The sequence below is a fragment of the Wyeomyia smithii genome, unplaced genomic scaffold (assembly GCF_029784165.1).
Source record: "Wyeomyia smithii strain HCP4-BCI-WySm-NY-G18 unplaced genomic scaffold, ASM2978416v1 HiC_scaffold_52, whole genome shotgun sequence".
NCBI classification, from domain to species: domain Eukaryota; kingdom Metazoa; phylum Arthropoda; class Insecta; order Diptera; family Culicidae; genus Wyeomyia; species Wyeomyia smithii.
The window spans coordinates 1-21,192 of record NW_026599191.1 but is presented as its reverse complement, the minus strand read 5'-3'; the positions used below and the strand labels follow the sequence as shown (position 1 = coordinate 21,192).

General features: G+C 41.0%; 1 protein-coding gene across 2 annotated transcripts; it reads right to left on the bottom strand.

The window, feature by feature from the left end:
• Positions 1-7,168: 7,168 nt before the first annotated feature.
• Positions 7,169-21,186, bottom strand: LOC129733767 (transcription factor SPT20 homolog). Of its 2 annotated transcripts, none has more exons than XM_055695288.1 (3): positions 21,132-21,186; positions 20,416-20,598; positions 7,169-8,612 (listed from the first exon to the last, which is right to left on the bottom strand). In XM_055695288.1, the coding sequence occupies exons 1-3, from the start codon at positions 21,170-21,172 to the stop codon at positions 7,517-7,519; spliced, it is 1,320 nt and encodes a 439-aa protein (XP_055551263.1). In that variant the 5' UTR covers positions 21,173-21,186; the 3' UTR covers positions 7,169-7,516. The 2 variants fall into 2 exon arrangements, with proteins under 2 accessions (XP_055551263.1, XP_055551264.1); XM_055695289.1 differs by having other exon boundaries at positions 20,995-21,133.
• Positions 21,187-21,192: the final 6 nt, after the last annotated feature.

The following is a 21,192-nucleotide window of genomic DNA, read 5'->3' as shown; positions in this document are numbered from 1 at the left end:
ATATATATATATATATATATATATATTTTTTTTTTTTTTTTTGTTTCAGGTGGAGGGGAAATTTGCATCCAAACCCCTGGGGTGACCAACCTCAGGGAGTGTGGGGTTGGTTTGAATCAGTGACCGGACCCACTAAAACCCCTCCAGTCTCCAGCCCATAATACTCCCCGGGACCACCGCTAGGTATTGCTTCGGGGAGCGGCTTTTGTGCTCTGTGCACCCTCTTGGTTCTATAGATCTCTTTGCTAACTTAGCTAACTAACCTGGAGACTGGCCGTTAGCTAACACTGGCTTGTCGGTGGTCAACCTGTCGCCTGTTTTGCAATTCTAAAACTATTTGAGAGGCGGCTGTACAAACCGCCCTCCAAATGTTTGGGTCTTTACACATCCTCCGAACTTGGTTGTCCGGAGTGGTGTCTGGCCCGCTCACTACCATCATGTCGCTCCGCGCATGCACAAAACGAGGGCACACGAAGAAGACATGCTCAGCAGTTTCTTCCGCATCCGCGCACTCGGGACACATGGGGGACCCCGCATGCCCGAATCTGTGTAGATACTGCCTGAAGCAACCATGACCTGACAGAATCTGTGTCAAGTGGAAGTTAACTTCTCCATGGCGCCTCCCGACCCAGCCGGATACGTCCGGAATAAGTCGATGCGTCCATCTACCCTTTGCGGAATTGGACCATTCCTGCTGCCATCTGATCATCGAGAATGACCTTCTGGTGCCTCGTATACCCCTTGTGTCACGTTGATCGAAGCATTCTACGTCCTCCTTAATGGCTATGCTGATAGGCATCATGCCGGACAGGACGCAGATTGCGTCTTATGACACTGTACGGTACGCGCTCACAACCCTCAGGCACATGAGCCTGTAGGTACTTTCCAGTTTTCGACGATGACTGTTGGTACCTAACGCTTTGGACCACGCTGGCCCACCATACCTAAGTATGGACGAAACCACGCTGGCAAGAAGTTTACGCTTGCTGCCATATACCGCTGAGCTATTGGACATCATTCGAGATAGTCCTGCAGCGGCCGTTGAAGCCCTCTTACAGGCATAGTCGACGTGACTCTTAAATGTGAGCTTATCGTCAACCATAACCCCCAAGAGCTTCAAGGAACGCCTTGAGGTAATGGTGCAGTCACCGACTCTGACCACCGCCTGTTGCTCTTATTTGCGGTTGTTCACAACCGTAACCTCCGTTTTATGGTGCGCTAACTCCAGTTTCCTAGAGTGCATCCAGTCTTCGACCTTGCGTATGCAGTGCGCGGCCGTCAACTCGACCTCTTCGATCGACTCGCCGTAGACCTCTAGCGTGATGTCGTCTGCGAAACCGACGATCACAACCCCTACAGGGAACTTTAGTTTCAACACCCCGTCATACATGACATTCCACAACACCGGGCCCAGGATGGAACCTTGCGGTACCCCTGCCGTGATTGGGACGCACTTCTGACCCTCCTCCGTGTTGTAAACTAGTACCCGATTCTGGAAATAATTTTCCAAAATCTTGTACAACGACACCGGTACGAGCGCTATGGAGTCCCAACTGGCGCTATTGAATGCATTCTTCACGTCAAGCGTGACGATTGCGCAATAGCGAATGCCCCAACTCTTACGCTGGAGTGCTACCTCTGCCGTCTTGGTGACAGAGAGAATAGCATCCAGCGTGGATCTACCTTTCCGGAAGCCGAACTGGTTACTTGCCAGACCGTTTACACCCTCTGTGTACTTCACCAGTCTGTTGAGGATAATCCTCTCAAGCACCTTGCCCGTAGTGTCCAGCAGACAGATAGGTCTGTATGCCGATGTATGCGGTTTCCCAGCCTTCGGCAACAGCACCAATCTCTGTCGCTTCCACCTGTCCGGAAAGAGGCAGTCATCCAGGCACTTCTGCATGACTGCTCGAAATAGATCGGGGGCCACTTTCATGGCCGTCCTGATGGCCAAGTTCGGGATTCCATCCGGTCCCGGTGCCTTGCTCACCTTTAGGGAGTTGGCGATCACGATGAGTTATATATATATATATATATATATATATATATATATATATATATATATATATATATATATATATGTATATATATATATATATATATATATATATATATATATATATATGTATATATATATATATATATATATATATATATATATATATATATATATATATATATATATATATATATATATATATATATATATATATATATATATTTATATATATATATATATATATATATATATATATATATATATATATATATATATATATATATATATATATATATATACATACTAGGGTGGGGAAAAGTGATCGATTTCCTAGAACAAAGTTTTTTTGGTTCTTTTCAGGGCCCCAAACAACCCTAAACTTAGCGGAAGTCTATTGGTTTTGTCTCCGCTTGGCGCATTGCATTTCAAATTTGTATGAAAATTTATATGGGAAAACCTACTTTTTACCGTTTACCTTTCTAGAGAGCTCAATAATAATCAAATAATGCACTACATTATGTAAAAGTATAGTATTTTAGATGCCTAACAACTTTGCAAAAGGCACTGAGGAGCTAGGATGTCTCTAAGAAGAGCTAAATGCATAAAATCTTGTTTTCTGCCAACATTATCAATGTACCGGCGCCATTAGGATTCCCATCAGAAATAACCTGTCGTAACGAGTTTATACACTCAGCTGGATCAAACAAACAAATTTAGCTCAATATTCTAGGCATAGGTAGAATCTTCAACGTGTTTCAGAGGTTACTTCTGATGGAAATCTGACTAACGCCGGTACACTGGCAGTGTTGGCAGAAAAAATGATTTGCAACATAAATTTCGACATACTCAACTTTGAACAGCTCTAGTATTTTTTTGGGACACCCTAGCTCTTTAGTGTCTTCGGCCAAGTTGTTAGGCATCAAAAAACCTACCATTTGAAGTCATGAAACCTATGGTTTCAGCCATTTTGAGATCTTTAGAAAGGAAAATGTAAAAAAGTTGGTTTTTCCATACAAATCTAAACATTTAAAAATGCAGCTCTGTCTGCTGTCTGTCTAATTCATATGGGCTTGGAAACTACTGAACCGAACGGCGTGAGACTTGTATATAGGGGTTTTAAGGGCCGAGCTTTAGGTGACTAAGATAGTTCGAGACCCCTCCCTCTTCTGGAAGGGAGGGGTCCCATACAAATGAAATGAAACACAAATACATAAACATCTCGAAAACTAATCAAGCAAATGGAACCAAATTTGGCATGTGGATGTTTTTAGGAGTGACAAATGTAACCATATTGGTTCGACACCTACTGGAAGGGAGGGGTCCCAAACAAATGAAACACAAATTTCTGCACATCTCGAGAACTAATCGGGGGTGGATGTTTTAGGGGTAACAAATATATCCATAATGGTTTGACACCCCTCCCTATTCTATAAGGAATCTCCTTCTTCTGACATTTCGCCAAATATCATTTTGAAATCCAATATGGCAACTTCCGGTTACTGAAAAACAGCGGCAAATGACCAAATACCACCAAACATGGGTATTTCCGGAATTTTTATGATGCACTGAAGCCACCAATTTACCTCAGGCAACATTTTGAATTGTAAAATAGCGACTTCCGGTGTCTGGATTGTAAAATGGCGACTTCCGGTTTCTGGAAAACAGCCAAGAAGGGCTGATTTCCATTTAATATGAGTATCTTCGCAACCAGAATGATGCACAGAAGCAAAAAATCGATCACAGACACCATTTTGAATTCAAACAGGGCGACTTCCGGTGGCTGGCTAACAGCCTAAAATGATCATATACCATTCAACGTGAATGTTTTTGGAGCCAGAATGACACCCAGAGGTCAGAAATTTTCAATATTATGAATAGTAAGATAGCAACTTCCGGTTTCTAAAAATAGGCCAAAAATGGCCGATTTTCATACTATATGAATATCTTCGGAACCAGAATGATTCACAGGAACTAGCATCGACCACAGACACTATTTTGAACTCTAAGATGGTAGCATCCGGTTTCTGGAAAACAGCCGAAAATGACCAAATAACACCCATTATGGGTGTTTCTTAAACCAGAATGACGGTAAGGGGCCAGAAATTGTCTCCAAATGCCATTTTAAAATCTAAGATGGCGACTTACGGTTTCTCAAAAATAGCCTAAAGTGACCAATTACCACCCAATATGAGTATCGCCGGAACCATAATGATGCAAGTAGCTAAAAATTGACCTCAGGCACCATTTTGAATTGTAAAATGGCAACTTCTGGGAAACAGCCGAAAATAACCGAATACTACTTATGGATATGTCCATAATCGAAATGATGTAAAGAAACCAAGAATTGACCCAGAACACCATTTTGAATTCGAAGATGACCACTTTCAGTTTCTGGGAAACAACGAAAATAACTGAAATGCACCCAATATATTTGCGGAATAGAGGTGATGTACAACAGCCAAAAGTCGAAGATGTTGTCATTCCGATAAAACCAATCATTTCAAACGATATAAACAAATCGCAAGGAAGCAATGTATTTGGAATGTTTAAAATTATTAAATAAAACACTAAAATAGGCGGGACGAAGTTTGCCGGGTCAGCTAGTCTCCATATAAATTTGAAATGCAATGCGCCAAGTGGAGACAAAACCAATCGACTTCCGATAAATTTAGGATTGTTTGGGGTCCCAAATAGAACAAAATAAACTTAGTTCTCACTTTCCGCTATCAAGTTTCGTTTTTTTCATATAACGATTCCCCACCCTAATAAATACACAAATACATAGAATAAGCATGTAGCGATGAGATAAAGATTTTAAATGCTAATCGTTTTCAAGACAGTAAAAATCACATGTTCCGTTAAGATTTAGTTTTCGAAACACTAGTAGTCATTAGGGTGGGGAAAAATGATCGATTTTCCAGAAGCAATTTTTTTTTGGTTCCTTTTGGGGCCCCAAACAACCTTAAACTTACCGGAAGTCGATTGTTTTTGTCTCCGCTTGGCGCATTGCATTTCAAATTTGTATGAAAATTTATATGGGAAAACCTACTTTTTTGCATTTACCTTTTTAGAGAGCTCAATAGTGATGTAATAATGCACTACATTATGTAAAAGTATAGTATTTTAGATGCCTGACAACTTTGCACTGAAGAGCTAAGATGTCTCTAAGAAACGCTATAGCTGTTCAAAGTTGAGTATGTCGATTTGAATGCATAAAATCTTGTTTTCTGCCAACATTATCAATGTGCCGGCGCCATTAGGATTCCCATCAGAAATAACCTGTCGTAACGAGTTTATACACTCAATATTCTAGGCGTAAATAGAATCTACAACGTGTTTCAGAGGTTACTTCTGATGGAAATCTGACTAACGCCGGTACACTGGCAGTGTTGGCAGAAAAAATGATTTGCAACATCTCTTTAGTGTCTTTAGTGTCTTCAGCCAAGTTGTTAGGCATCAAAAAACCTACCATTTGAAGTCATGAAACCTATGGTTAGAGCTATTTTGAGCTCTTTAGAATGGATAATGCAAAAAAGTTGGTTTTTCCATACAAATCTCCATATTAATTTGAAATGCAATGCGCCAAGCGGAGACAAAACCAATCGACTTCCGATAAATTCAGGATTGATTGGGGCCCCAAATAGAACAAAAAAAAACTTGGTTCTGGCTTTCTGCTATCAAGTTTCATTTTTTCCATATAACGATTCCCCACCCTAGTAGTCATGTATATTTCAATTTCAAACTGATTTCTTCTGTTTTGTATCTTTCCCAATTAGCCTTGTAATAGGGTAATCGTTCCATTATTCATCTCAACAGCTTGGTGCACCTATATTCATCTTATTTCTCTCATTTGTGCTATTTACCGTCAAATTTCTACAAATTTTTGAAAGTTAATCTATTTGCTTCTCGATTTTATCAGGAGGCTGAAAATTTCACGTTGAAAATATGGTAAAATTTGACGATAAATTGATCAAAAAGGCGTGATGAGATGAATATAGGTACTGAGATGAATATAGGAGCGGTTACCCTATGTAGTATTTTTTCGAATAAGTACCCAAGAATGCGTCTGATATTCATAGCTAGAATGTGACACAAAATTTGCCGCACGAACGAACATGCAAAATAGCTCTGATCATGATGCATTATCCCTAGCATAAATCTTAGAAAACATGTTCCCATCCTATCGTTTTATGCCGGTTAAAAGGCAACTATGTTGCCTCACTCTACCGTAGTCAGCCTATACACCAGAGAGACGCCGAGACACTCACCGTTAAGGCAACTGTCAACATCAAAACGGGCGATCTGTATAATTTTGCATTGCCGTTATCCGTTTTGATGTTGACAGTTGCCTTAACGGTGAGTGTCTCGGCGTCTCTCTGGTGTATAGGCTGACTACTCTACCGGAAGGCTGCATTTCTCTTGATAAAACTTGTCTTCAGGCACTCATTGCCGGGGCTGCACGGAAGCGATGAATCATGACCTCATACGGCTCGCATGATTTAACATCAACCAGATTCTGAAATGTTATTGGAAATTATGGTTGCACCATAAATTACTAATAATAGCAACGTCTTCACCTTACTGCTTGCCTGGGAGGACAGGTTGTGCTAAAAATCTGCACCCAGTCTAAACGATCTATTAAATCGCCCATGGCGCAATTGATGCGGAAACAAAAGATAAAACGTGGCGTGAATGTATTCGAAAAACAAGCAGCGAACAAGAGCTCGAGGATAGTCTTGGATTTCCGTTTACGGGAAGGAAAGATTTTTCCCACAATCAACGGTGCAGATGGCCGCAACTTGAAGTGCACTGCAGCACTAGCAACAACAGCAAAGGTGAGCCATACAATAGCGAAAGTCTACTGCAAACAGTGGCAGGTACGTAAATTCGATATCAACCAACTGAGTTGAAAAGAAAAGACAAACAATCCTTGCTAAGGAAAAGTTTTTCTTCAAAACGCGATAAACTATTTGCCAACGGTGCGAAAGTTTTCCTCCTCAAAAGTGGTTTGTTTTTAAAACTACGTGACCGGTTATCCGATTGGTACTCAAGTGGGGGGAAGGCTATCTTTATCCGTTAATTGGACGTGAATCATTGAATTTGTTGGTTCTTACATTTTTTGGAGATGATATTTTAACGGAAAAATAATGTGACAAAGTAATAAAACTATTTTAGTTCAATTATTTATATTTGAGTAAATATATTTCGTTAAACTAGGTATGTTATTTTCTCTGATAATAGATTCCACACACGGCCCTGCTTTAGCATACTATTTCCGCATGAACCCCCGGAAAGTAAACATTCCGGCCCTAGAAAGTCGGAACGAATCAGTCTGTCGAAACTCTTAACAATACACCTAAAAAATACACACACACAGAGTTGTAAACGAAATGCACAATAGAATTATTTTAGACAAGAACAGCAATAACAACAAAACAAAAATCGTTTAATATAATTATTTTTAACGCAGTAGACGTGGTAATTGGTGCTTAACTAGGGCAACAGCAGCCTGCCGATTCAGCTTTTCCCGCGCTGCGGTGGCGGCGGCGACGGTGGATTGATACCTTTACGCTTCCGGAGCGATTCCGTCGGTCCCTGGGTGGGCCGGAGCAGCTGGCGAAAGTTGAACGGTCCCAGATAGGAGTCGGCGTTTTTATTTTTCTGGAAGATTATTGCCTGTTCGACCGAATCGAATGAATTGAGCGAATTGGAGCCGCTGCTTCCGGTGCTCAAGCAGCTACTGTTGGAGCTGATGTGGTTCTTGACGCTGCGCAAGTTTGGGGTTTTGACGTCGATGTTCAGATATTTGGACACATTGAAATTATGGTATTCCTTCGAATCCAGCGTGGACGGATGAGAACGGTGGCTAACCTTGCCGGATTCCAGCTCCGCAAATGACGTTACGTGCGGACTAAAACGGTAAACGCCGTTCATAAGTTCGCAGACTCCCTGGCCACAGCTGAGGTTGCTTTCTTTAGGAGTTTTTACGTCATTTTTGCGGCGATGGTTCAGGAGGAAATTGGTGTCACCAAACATCCTCATCACCGGACTGTTACTGTCGATTTTGGTTTCTTCCGAAATGTTCTGATAATCGTGCTGCTCGACCATCCGCTTTGAACTTGGCGATTGTTGTTGTTGCTGCTGCTGCTGCTGCATCTGGGGCTGCGGGTACGGCATAGGAGGTTTCTTCTTCGGTTCCTTACGGGCCTTCTCCACCGAGCTGCTGACCCCGGAAGATGCCCCGGAGGTGGAGGACGACGATTTGTCCTTCTCCTTCTTGGCTTTTTTCTCCTTCTTCTTGCGTTCCTTATTTTCCTTTTCCTTCATCTTGTACTCGTTTTTCGAACTTTGTTTTTTGCCCTTGCCCTGGCCGTTCGGCGGTGTTTGCTCTTGTTGCTGCTGCTGGTGGTTCTGCAGGTAATGCGAAGGCATATCGTGGTAACGGTGGCCACTGCCGTCGCCCGCTTGTCCATTGTTGGGATAATACTGCGGTGAGGATTGCTGATCAACGTTGTTCGGTGAGTAGCGCAGGATCTGATGGCCGTTCGGGTTTAGGTAGCTAAAGGCGGGGATATGCCGGATCGGAGCGGGCTCCTGGTGGTTGTTGTTTGGTCTGAAATGGTGATGGAAGAAGTTCAAATAGTTGAATAAGAACTTGTTCTGAGTTTTGGAAGTGAATTTCATCGTTGAACGAACTGAAATCATAGTAACTATATATACTAGAATCTACTTCTCGAGTTGCTTTATCTGTACAAACGTCTGGGGATACTTTTACAGTTCCTGTTTAAGATTCAACCATAAATTAGTTTATAAATATTTACAGAGCTTTGTTTCCACTTTACGTAGAGTATTCTAAGGAATTTACAGACATTTATCGAATTTATTAGGATTCCTAAGAGAGTGCTGATGATGGATTGGATAGAATTTGATATATGTTAAATAAGGCTCGAATTTGCAAAGCATGTTTATGAACTTCAAGACAGCGTACGATTTAGTTAGAGGATTTAGTTCTGCTTGAATATGGTTTACCAAAAAGTCTGTTGAGTTTTTTTTCACCCTGATTATTTTCCTAATTCTGACACTGCAACGACCCAAAAAATAAATTGATTTTAGAGCTGCAGTATCTTCAGCAAAGTTCTATGATTAATTATTCTTTATTTTATTAATCCACCTGATAGTAAAAAGCGAATTTTATTTTCTCATTTTTGCATATACAATTCTGCTTCATTTGGCAACGTTGTGGCACATTTTATAAGAAACAACTTTGTCAAAGACATCTTACTTCTATACGCATATCCATATGAACATTTATGGAGTATTCTACAGAACGCCCCTCAAAATCATTTATGATTTTTAATAGTGATTTTGCACAATATTTCAATATTTGACAATATTTTTTGCTATAACAAAACAAACAATTTTACCATTGAAATTTTATTTATATTTTTATCTCCTAACTACTTCAGTTATTGAGAATTTTTATTAAAGTAATGCTATAATTTAATAATAGATATCTACGAGGAGAAACCAAAGCTCAAAATTAAATGAGTTATATTTTAAAACAGAAATGATTTCGTATGTTAACTATAGTTATATATCTACAGTTATTGAAAATTAAATAAATAGCTAAAAATAAACCTTCTTCAATAAAACTGTGTGTTTTGTTATAGCGAACAACATTTCAGAACATTACAAATATTATAAGAAGCACTATTGATATTTATTTTGTAAAAAAAAAAGGTTTCAGGGGCAAACTATAGAAAACTCTACAAAATACTTTTTAAATCTGCCGATAGAAGTATGATGTCTTAGACAACGTTGTTTCTTATAAAAAGTGCCACAACTTTGTCGAACAAACCGGGTTTTTATGTGCAAAAGCTAGAAAAGTAAAATCTCGTTTTCAGCTAAATTAATTACAAAACTGCAACTTCTATAATAGGAGCAATAATTATTGGAACGACTGTACTGAAGACGTTGTGGTTCTAAAATAAATAATTTCAAATCAACACAAATATTAAAAAACCTTTAATAAATTTCACGGTCTTAAGACTTACAATTTATACAAATCTCGAGGTAAAAAACTGTTGTACTTTTGAATCTAGTTTCTATCTTAGATTGTATTCTGAATTAACGGGTAACCAATCCCAGATTCTTTTCCATGTAGCCATTTAACCCTCAGTTTAACTACAAGATCCTTTAGCAAACTTTGAAATAACAGTGTGTCATAATATTGTGAGTATCGCACGGCTAGAATTTCGTTCCAGTTTGAATATAAAATAAAACAGTAAGCTTGTTATCCGACAGAATTATGACTGCGACTCATGGTAAGTGGCATGAGCTATGAAGCGAGTGTTTTTTATGAATATTATTCATGGCTGTTACAAGCGTTACATTTATCTGTCAAATCGTGTGCCTGCAAGACACCAACAAAAGGTACGAGTGAAACAATATTCCTATAGATATCCTATAGATATAAAAATAAGCATCTGCATTCCTCAAAGCTTAAAATGACTGCAGGACTTATGAAATGCTTTGTTGAGAATATTATTTAATGATGGAGGGATAAGTGCCAGTTGGAGATGAATGGTAAAATTAAAATTGATGTATGCATAATGATATCAGAATTTCTATCACTCGATTTATTACCACATTTTTTAACAAAAAGACCTTATATAGAGCCCTACAACTCAAATACAAAGGTACTAGAATTTTTCAACATCGGGCTCTCCACGATAATGTATTTTGTATTAGCTCCATTTTATACAACTGAAACAAAATGTTTCTTTGCGATGCAACGGATGCATGGAGAGTGACGGATTTCACAGTATCTCATTTATAGGGTTGGCAGCACCTTTTCCAAGTTTAATGAAACTGCGGGTGTGTTGAGCTTAAAAAACTAAGCGATTCCGCATATATTTTTGTGAGAATCTATCTTTCATCCGTTTCTTCAACGTAAGCATCATTAACGTGTACAGCCCTCACCTAGGAAGTAACGATGACGATAAGGGCACCTTTCATGCGCAGCTGGAGCGTGCATACGATAGCTGCCCAAAACATGACGTCAAAATCGCTATCGGAGATCTCAACGCTCAAGTTGGCCAGAAGAGAAATGCAGACCATTTACTGGGAAATTCAGCGCACAGCGGCTCACGAACGAAAACGGCTTATTTACTTCGCCGCCCCAAGAACATGGCCATACGTAGTACCTACTTCCAGCATAGCCTCTCACACAGACTAACAGACATAACACTTTGAACAAATTTTCAATAAAATCATCATTTGGATGATACCAGTACATTACGATAGTAACACTAGCACAATCTGCTGCCATGTTTGCGCTTCGTCTCGTATTTTGACATCAGCGCTAGCGTACGTGCATGTGTCAAATTGGGAACTACAAAAAATGTATGAGATTGCATGGCAGCGCCCTAGACGGCGTTATCGCGCGATGACTGTTATTCGATTGGAAATTTTGAAATTATCGTTTTTCATGGCGATGGAGCTAGGTTCCAGTGTTACGTCTGTTAGTCTGTGCCACTCATATCGGTACACCTGGAGATCACCATAACAGACAGAAACACAAATCTATCTCGTTTGGATTGACTGAAAGCACTTCTCGGACATTATCGAAGTCCGAACCTATCGTCAGGCCATCGTTGATATGCCACCGTCTCCCGCCACGGTATGATCTAGAGCGACGTAAATTACCATCAGTAGCTACGAGTACGCACAAAGCCTTGAGGCTGCGTTGCCGGATAAGGGAGAGCTTACCGAAGTCCCAGCAACGTATCGTTCTCAAGAAACATGTAGATTCTATAAGAAACTAAACGCATTCCGCACAGGCTTTGTGTCGCAAGCTGAAATGTGTCGGGATAAAATGGAGGAATCCTGATGGATAAACGCGAGCTGATCGACAAGTGGAAGCAACACTACAATGAGCACCTGAATGGCGCAAAGCAAGAGGACTCAGACGGTAGGAGGAACGACTTCGTTAGCACAGCGCATGAGGAAGACATACCACCCCCACGATAAGTGAAGGTCTGGGATGCAGAACAGCTACCGGAGGAATGAAAGGAGGGAGTAATATGCCCAATATACAAGAAGGGCGTCAAGTTGGAATGTGAAAACTACCGAGCGATCAGGAGCCTAAAAAGATCATCTTTCGTCGTTTATCACCGCAAGCATCATGCTTTGCGAGAAGTAATCATCCCGGTTTGTGGATGGGCAATCGAGCTATTCATCGATTTTAAGGCCGTTTACGATACTATCGGTCGTGTAGAGCTATGAAAAGTTATGAACGGAAATGGTTTCCCTACGAAACTAGCAAGACTCAACAGGGCCTCGGTGAATGGTGTACAGTGCTGTTTGAAGATTTCGGGTGCGGTATCAAATCCGTTTAAACAACGCAAGGGACTTCGACAAAATGGCGGTCTTTTCTGCCTCCTGTTTAACATTGCGCTAGATGGTGTTATGAAACGAGCGGCCTTTTACCTGCGGGTCACGATCTTCAATAAATTGATCTACTTCGCTCAGCAATACACCAACGTGAAGCAGAGAACGTTGGTTTGAAGGTAAATACGTCGAAGACTAAGTATCTGCTAGCAGGGGGAACCGAGATCGATAGGACTTGCATAGGCATTAGCGTAGTAATCGACGGAGATGAGTCCAAGGTGGTTGACGAATTTGTGTAGCTCGGTTCACTGGTAACGTCAGAAAACAACTGCAGCAGAGAAATCCGCAGACGTTTTGTAGCTGGAAGTTGTTCCTATTACGGGCTTCCCAAGACGGAGGTCTGGCAAACTTCGCCCCCATAACAAGTGCACCATGTACAAGATGCTCATAAGACCGGTAGTCCTTCACGGGCGCGAGACATGGACAATGCTCGAGAAGAACTTGCAAGCACTGGCCGTTTTTGAACGACGTGTGCTTAGGACCATCTTCGGCAAAGTATGTAGGGACGGCGTATGGAAACGAAGAATGAACCCCGAGCTGGTACAACAAAACCGATCAATTTTATAAACTGAAATACTAGTGAAGATTGGCGAAGCATTGCGGTATACCAAAAGTATTCTACTACAAATAATTCAAAAAACCAATACGAATCGGAACAAAGCTTTCGGTCTTTCGGAAGTAGAAGCGCCAGCATTAAGATCTAGATCGCTAGCTGATGGAGGTACTGTACCATGCGAATGAAACTGGAAACTGGACAGTTCCCGCAAACGCTACGTGCCACAAGCCGACATGTGCAGGGATCAGGACGGCAACCTTCTCACGAACAAGTGTGAGATGATTGAAAGGTGGAAGCAGTACTACGACGAGTACCTTAATAGCGATATAGCAGAGGATGACGTTAAGGGGGTAGATCTCGGTTTACGCGCGGATGACGAGAAAATCCAACTCCTGACCAGCTAGAGCTGACCAACTTATCGGCGAGTTGTTTGTTGAAACACGGTGGCGAAGCACTGGCTACACTGGGTTATTGCCAAGATTTGGGAGGTTGTACCGGATGGAGAGTGTGGTGTTCCCCATCTACAAAAGAGACGACTAGTTGGATTGCTGCAACTACCGTGCAATCACGCTGCTGAATGCCGCCCACAAGGTACTTTCTCGAATTCTATGCCGTCGACTATCATCGTTTGCGAGAGAGTTCGTGGGGCAATACAAGGTCAGATTCAAGGGTACGACACAATCTATCGAGATCAGCTATGGTAGATGCACGAATACTGTTTTTGGATAAACTGACACGGTTGGTAGAGAGGACGGAAGACAATCCGATTAAAATGGTTCGCGATAACAATCCGACTGGAACGAGGGGCGCAGTGAGCAAGGTGACTCGATCAAGTGAAAGACGACATGTCTAGCGAGCTGCAGCCATGGACTAATTGGAAAGGACAAATCAATAGGTATCGGCCCAGGTGAACGAAAACAAACAATGACTGGATACTCGATACTTGGAACAAAGACGGACTGACATAACACTTTGAACAAATTATCAATCAATCCATTGTTTGGATGTTTACAGAAGTTTATGTAACTACCACTAGCACCACCTGCTACCATGTTTGCGCTGTGCCTTGTATTCCGACGACAACGCTAGCGTACGTGCATGTGTTAAATTGGGAACTGCGAAAAATGTATGAGATAGCATGACAGCGCCTCAGACGGCGTTGTCGCGCAGTGACTGTTGAATGCAAATTTGCAAATTTGAAATGATCGATTTTTTGTGGCGATGGATGGTGATGGACATCAGAACTCTATTAAACCGGCACCCTTTGGCAGCGTTTATTACCTGAGTGTTAGGCCAACTTCGTAGCTTGAGACCAACTGGAAGGGCATGTGTAGCACATAAAGCAAAGCCTTGGTGCTATATTCCGATTCAAAACTTGGCCTTCTGTTTATTATACACAGACTTCGTAGCCAACTGTTTTAGTGTACAGGACAATTACGGGGTTAGTGCTACGATCCTACTGACACCAACAGTCTTCTCCCGAACCGGGACTCGAACCTACAACGGATGGCTTGTTAGACAAGCATCGTACCTCAAAACCATCTGGAAAGGTGTGTAGCACATACTTCGGACGAAAAGATATTTAAAAAAACACACGGAAACTCCCTACAGGCGAAGTCTGCTTCAAGATCGACAAAATTCTGGTTGACTGTCGTCATTTCCCAGACGTCATCGATGTGCGGTCCTTATGAGACCTTGTATACAAGCTTGTCAGTTAAAGGACTTGCTGTTAAGTACCCTCAAAAGGTTGATGAGCAGATTGTTGAACTGGTTGGAAACCTGAACGAACAGTGCACACTGGGCCAGAAATGGAATCTAGCGGAACGAAATTAATAGCGCTCTCAGGGTTTGACCAATCGGTTTCCAGTCTTCCACAAAGTTTCCTGGTATAGTTAGGGCATCATTTTGGATGTTTGAATTAGTTAAGAATTTAGCCGCAAAGGTGGCGTTGCGATGCCAACTTCTTTCTCTTACACGCTAGAGCTTTGCAGTATTCGACAAAGTTGTAGATCTCTAAATTCCATGAAACTTTACAGACTATACAAAATTTGTAACTCTTCAAGTTTCAGAGATCTACGAGTTTTTATAAATGTTGTCTGAAGTTCACGTTTTATTATGATATTTTTTGAGTTCACTTGAATTAATTTCTTACAAATTTTTCCTCGATAGAAATTGAATAAATACGTCGTTTTCTTCCGAGTACAGAAGTTTTTGAAGTACTTAAGGGAAAATATTACACAAAATTTGAAAAAAAACATAATTTTGTGAAGTAGATATCTCAGCGGGTAGCTAGTATTAGCAAACCATGATTTTTTCTGAAAATTGTCCATCAAAAAATCTTTATTTTCTGAAATTTTGAAATAGGTGTTTTTTGGTGTTTTTGTGTGTTTGAATATAACCATAGATTTCATGTAAAAATACAATTGCCATGTATTTAATGCATGGAATACACGGTCCAGTACTCTGATACTCTAACCAACCTACTTGCAGTCTTCAGCAATGTTTCTCAGTGTAATGAAAACTTCAACTTGACGCTCAGTTTAGTTCGCGATTTGACCGCAGAGATGGCGCTTCGACACCAACTTTTTATTCTTACACTAGGCTTATTGAGAGTAGATCCGTTGCTGTTGGATTTGGCTACGAAACAAACGAAGTAACATTTATTCAAATAGCAACGAATCTAGTCTCAATAAGCCTAGCTTTACTAACGAAAACTCGACGCCCACTTAAACCGAAAACGTCTGCTGATTCAGAAAATTGCATATTCTCTGGTGAATTTAATGTTTCGAATCACAAAACTATTACAAAAAAACGTGAAACTCAAACATATTCTTCAAAAACTCGTAAATTTTGTATTTTTACATGAAATCTATGGTTATATTCAAACTGAAATATCACAAAAACACCAAAAAACACCTCTTTCAAAATTTCAGAAAATAAAGATTTTTTGATGGACAATTTTTAGAAAACATCATGGTTTGCTTATACTTGCTACCCGCTGAGATATCTACTTCTCAAAATTCTGTATTTTTTTCAAATTTTGTGTAATATTTTCACTTAAGTACTTCAAAAACTTCTGTACTCGGAAGAAAACGACGTATTTATTCAATTTCTATCGAGAAAAAAAATTGTAAGAAATTAATTCAAGTGAACTCATAAAATTATCACAAAAAAACGTAAAATTCAGACAAAATTTATAAAAACTCGTAGATATCTGAAACTTGAAGAGTTAAAAATTTTGTATATTCTGTAAAGTTTCATGGAGTTTAGAGATCTACAAATTTGTCGAATACTGCAAAGCTCTAGCGTGTAAGAGAAAGAAGTTGGCATAGCAACGCCACCTTTGCGGCTAAATTTCGAACTAATTCAAACATCCAAAATGATGCCCTAACTATACCAAGAAACTTTGTAGAAGACTGGAAACCGATTGGTCAAACCCTGAGAGCGCTATTAATTTCATTCCGCTAGATTCCATTTCTGGCCCAGTGTGCAGTGGAGGCACATCCACGATGCGATCAGTAGTACAGCGCGAAAGGTGTTGGGTACGACCGCAGGAGCCACAAACGCAAGACGTAGCTCGATGCACAGTGTCAAGAGATGATGGACGAGAAAAACCAGGCCCTTGCTCGCACAATGATAGCAGAAAAGTTATGTGACACATCAGATGCGAGAAACACGAGCACTGCAAACAGTCTTTTGTGGAGGCGGAGATATGCTTCTCCAGGCACGACACGAGAGGTTTCTATGATGTGGTAGACGGAATCAGGAACCGCACAAATTCCTGCCATGTGTACCGACAAGTAAGGGAACCTGATAAACGATGACACACTAGTGGCCATGCGTTGGAAAAAACACTTCGACCTGTTGCTGAACGACGGAGCGGATAGAGCTCTCGACAGAACCAGGAGAGAAACTGAGGATGATGGACGATTTGTGGATCCTGCATTCTTGGACGAGGTCAGGGACGCTTGTAAAGAGCCAAAACACCACAAAGCAGCAGGGAAGAACGGTCTTTCAGTTGAAATGAAAGCCAGCAATAAGCAGCTCTATCGGCTCATCTTAAAAGTTTGGACTGAAGACAAACTACCTGAGAACTGGCTGTACGGACTCAGTCGGACTAATAGTCTATTAAAAGGACCAAATTCCCTCCTGCATCCTATTCTAGACTGGGGCCGTTGCAGAAAGCCTATGTTGGAAAGTAGAGTGCGGTTCTCGAGAAAAGTGATCTACAATGAACCAAAAGTTCATCTTGGGTCCAATTTTCGCAGGTTTTGTCACCCAAGCCAAGCGGAAAACTTGGCTACAAATGTAAGCAAGTTCTGACCTACTTTTATGAAATGGCTGAAGGCCGTGTTCTCGTGATGCTTGCTTCATGGAAAGAATCGAGTAGAAGACCGGCTTCTTTCCGGATTGTAAGTATGTCACCTAATGTGACGGAAGCTGTGATCTTGTCCGGCTAGAGCTGTTTCAGGCAGCATCACAGGTTCGGGGGCTTGGTACCCCATGTGTCTCGAGTGCGTAGATATGAAAAAGTCCTTTCTATCCCCTGTAGCATTACGAAAATAAAGTAAATGGACGATCAACCGAAAGCTCGCAGCAAAGATATCCTCTCCATTGGCCGCAAGAGTTTAAGGAGAAGTAGCGTTAGAGACTCAAGATCCCGGGGAACCCGAGTATTGTGTGGGTAGCTCACTTGCCGAAACCACCGATGGGTCGGGGGAAACTCCAGGGGTAGCGGATGGTGACGTTGCCCATGGTATGAGATAACTTCTCTCGTAAAGTCAGATCTGCAAATCGTTTGTTTCTGAGTTCAAAGGAGTCGGTTCGGCTAAGTCCGAACAGCGAACGCCGGAAATCGAGGGCCGATGATTTTACAATGCCAGTTTGTCTGAGGAATTTCTAACTGTTACTCTGCCACTTTGTTCTAGACCGTGGAAGAGTCCGCAGTAGTTTTAGTTATCTTGGGCGCGCCGCGATTACACTTTAGAAAGGTATCCGCCATGTGATGAATTTGTTAGGCAATAAAGTTTGAAATAGTTTTCTCTTATAGTGGAGATAGCTTGCTCGCTAAAAAAAGGCTTATTGGGAAGAGAGTCGTGAACCGAAAGTGCGATTATCAGGTAGAGCGCCTCATATCTGGGCAAGTGAGGAAGTTAATCTCAATATTGCACGTTGGCTGTTCTTTCGTTCCCGCGCAGGTGATACCGCAGCTGCCGAAACACCGCAACTCTAGTCGTCACACGTACGCCAGAAGCCGTGTCAATTCCAGGAGCAGAGATTCCCGGCAGCAGCGAACCTGCCGGAAGAGCTTCATCGTCAAGCTGGAAGAGCGTCGTCACGCCAAGCCACGCTACAGTCGGACATCCGTTGCAACAATTTAACAAGCACCTACCGCCGCGGGACACCGAGCGAACAACGTAGATATCAGGAGCAGTAAGAGGTCACACGTAAATCCATGGTAGTCCGTGAGTACACCCTCATTTTTCTTTGACATGCGCATGATCAAATCGTCCGGTACACGTGCACCGGCTATAATGAACCATTGGTTCAGAGGTTAGGCCGACTGGCCCACTTCGGGAAAGTGTCAACCCCCAAAGTACGAGCCAACACGAAGATCGTGGGATCGAAATCCCTCTTTTTACTGCTAAGCAAAATGAAACACGTGTAATGTAATGGATAGATACTAAATTAAATTCTCTACTTAAGAAACTTTTTCGGATAATATAATTTGGTGAAAAATAATCAAGAAGAACCTTGAATATGAAACATCAGGTATATAAAGCATGCTTCTGAATTATTTCGACTGGTAAAAGTGGAGTGTAATGATATCAGAATGCTTTATATGTGATGGATGAAGGGAGCAATATCCACCAAAGGCATAAGCGTGAAAATCAACAAAGCTTACGGCTTTTAACACGTCGTCTATGACTATTTGTTTCATTCCCAAACTGAATTCAGTAGACCTCACTATCTGAGGATACATGCTAAGAAAGTTGGGTGAACGTTGGTAAAATAAAACGTGAAAGACTTTTAAGGTTTTCCTAATGAAGTTCAATTTTTTTGCGTGAGGATTTTAATAATTTTTCAAAGCGTTTGCGTATCGTAATCGAATACAAAGGCAAAACATTGAAACTTAACTAATTCCGCTGTAAGTTTGGTACTTTACCATGATATTATAATTAAACCAAAGAAGTAGAAGCTATTAATAGCTGACTTCGAGTCACCACTGCGAATTTTTTAAAAGCACTGAACTCGGAAATAATCATTGCGTTCCAACAAATATAAAGAATCGTTTTTACAGGTGACGCATTAGCTATTACCGAAACTTGTGCTCTTGAAAATTCGCAGTGGTGGGTTGAAGTCGGCCACTTAAGGCTTCAAAACCATTTCACCTTAAACCATCGACAGTAAAACCAGTATTATCCCTTCAATATCTTATAGATACGAGCATATACAAAACATTTTAGTAGAATCACCCTGAAATAACCTCAAATTGGAATTAAACCCTAAATAACCTTAAGTTGGAAATAAACAATATTCTATTAACAAAAGTTATTCCTAGTGAAGTAAAAAAAACGAAGACACTAAATTTAACTGGCGCCGGTAAACATTTTTTGTAATGTGCCGTGTCAAACAAATGTTGTGAACAAAAAAATAAAGTAAAAAAATAATGCAAATCGATCCAGAGGAGATGAGAATACTCTGTGGTAATCATTATAGCTCAGTCTACTGAACTAGAATTACAAACCTATGAGAGATAGAATGAATCATGTACTTTCGTATAATGATGGTGACTTGTTTCAACGCTTTTAACTATAAACATAACACTGACGGCCCATGTACAGATATAAACTATAAACTATAAGAAACTGTTGTTGTATCTTCTAGTTCAAGTCAGGTCACAGATGAATAGATGAGTCGATTTGTGTTTTATCAAACAATTACAAAATCCAGCACCGAATAAAATCTTACCAGTGTTTACGCCGGAACAAGAAAGACACATTTTTGGAGCCTACTACAGGACGCTCCACAGCAGTTTGGTGCGGTTGCTCAACTCGTGCATTCTGTACAGCTTTGGGATTATTGTGAGGCCTTCATCCAACGCGGAGTTAGAAAGTGGTGTGGTTAGTAAAGGGTGATTAGTGGCTGGTACTACTAAACTCGACTCTGAACTCAAACAGTTGGGAACCAATTGCTAGTATTTGTTGTTGTTGTTATTAATATTGTTGTTACAGAGGTTATTGAACTTATTAATTCGATATGCCATCTGAGCGCTGCAAAATTCAGGCAGCATGAAAAGCAAAATTGAAATCTGTATTAATCTAATGTAACTGTGTGAGTGAACTAAGCTGATAGAAATGGTGCTACTGGTGCTCGAAACGAAGTTAAAACACGTTAAACTTCTTACCTGACCATTCCCTTATATTTATGGTCCTGTGCGGTTTCGGTGGCCTGGATTACATGGTGCCAATTGTTGGACAGCTGCTGTTTGCGTTCACTCAGTTCCACCATCCGGTCACCGAGAATCTCGTTACGATTAATATCGACTCGATGGGGCTGCTGGTGCTGCTGCTGGTGTAGGTTCCGTTGTCTGTGCCAATGGCAAAGGAGAACAACAACCGGTTAAATTGAATCAACGATTGTAAATCATGGTGGGTTGACACTGCGAGCGAGCTATCTAGCAAATATACATTTTCAAAGTTTGACACCCTACAGATCTGACAGAAGTTATGAGGGTAGGGAATGTAATGCAATTATAATTCAGAAACTAAATGAGAAAATTTGGAAATGGAACAGAAAACTTTTACACGTGCTGCCAAAAATTGCCAATTGACGATTGTTAAACCAATTACATGAAATTAAATTGTCCAACTGAGTTGTAAAGCGAATTTCAACTTTTCTATTTCTCTTGCAAATCTAACATGAATTGGCGTCTCTATAGCTAGCTCTTCGAGGGGCACACACGGAACACGACAAAAGCTACAACCTTGGCAGCACGTTCGCCTAACAATCGCGCTCTCACACGTTCCCTTCTCTCTCTCTTAGCCCCCCGTATAAACCCAGAGGATAAACCAGGCGAACAGCATAAACGCTAGAAGCAAAACCAGAACCAGATGCAGAAACCTTTGCGAGCGCAGATTTCGTTCCAATTCGTAGAATGGCATGTCCCATGGGGACATTTCGT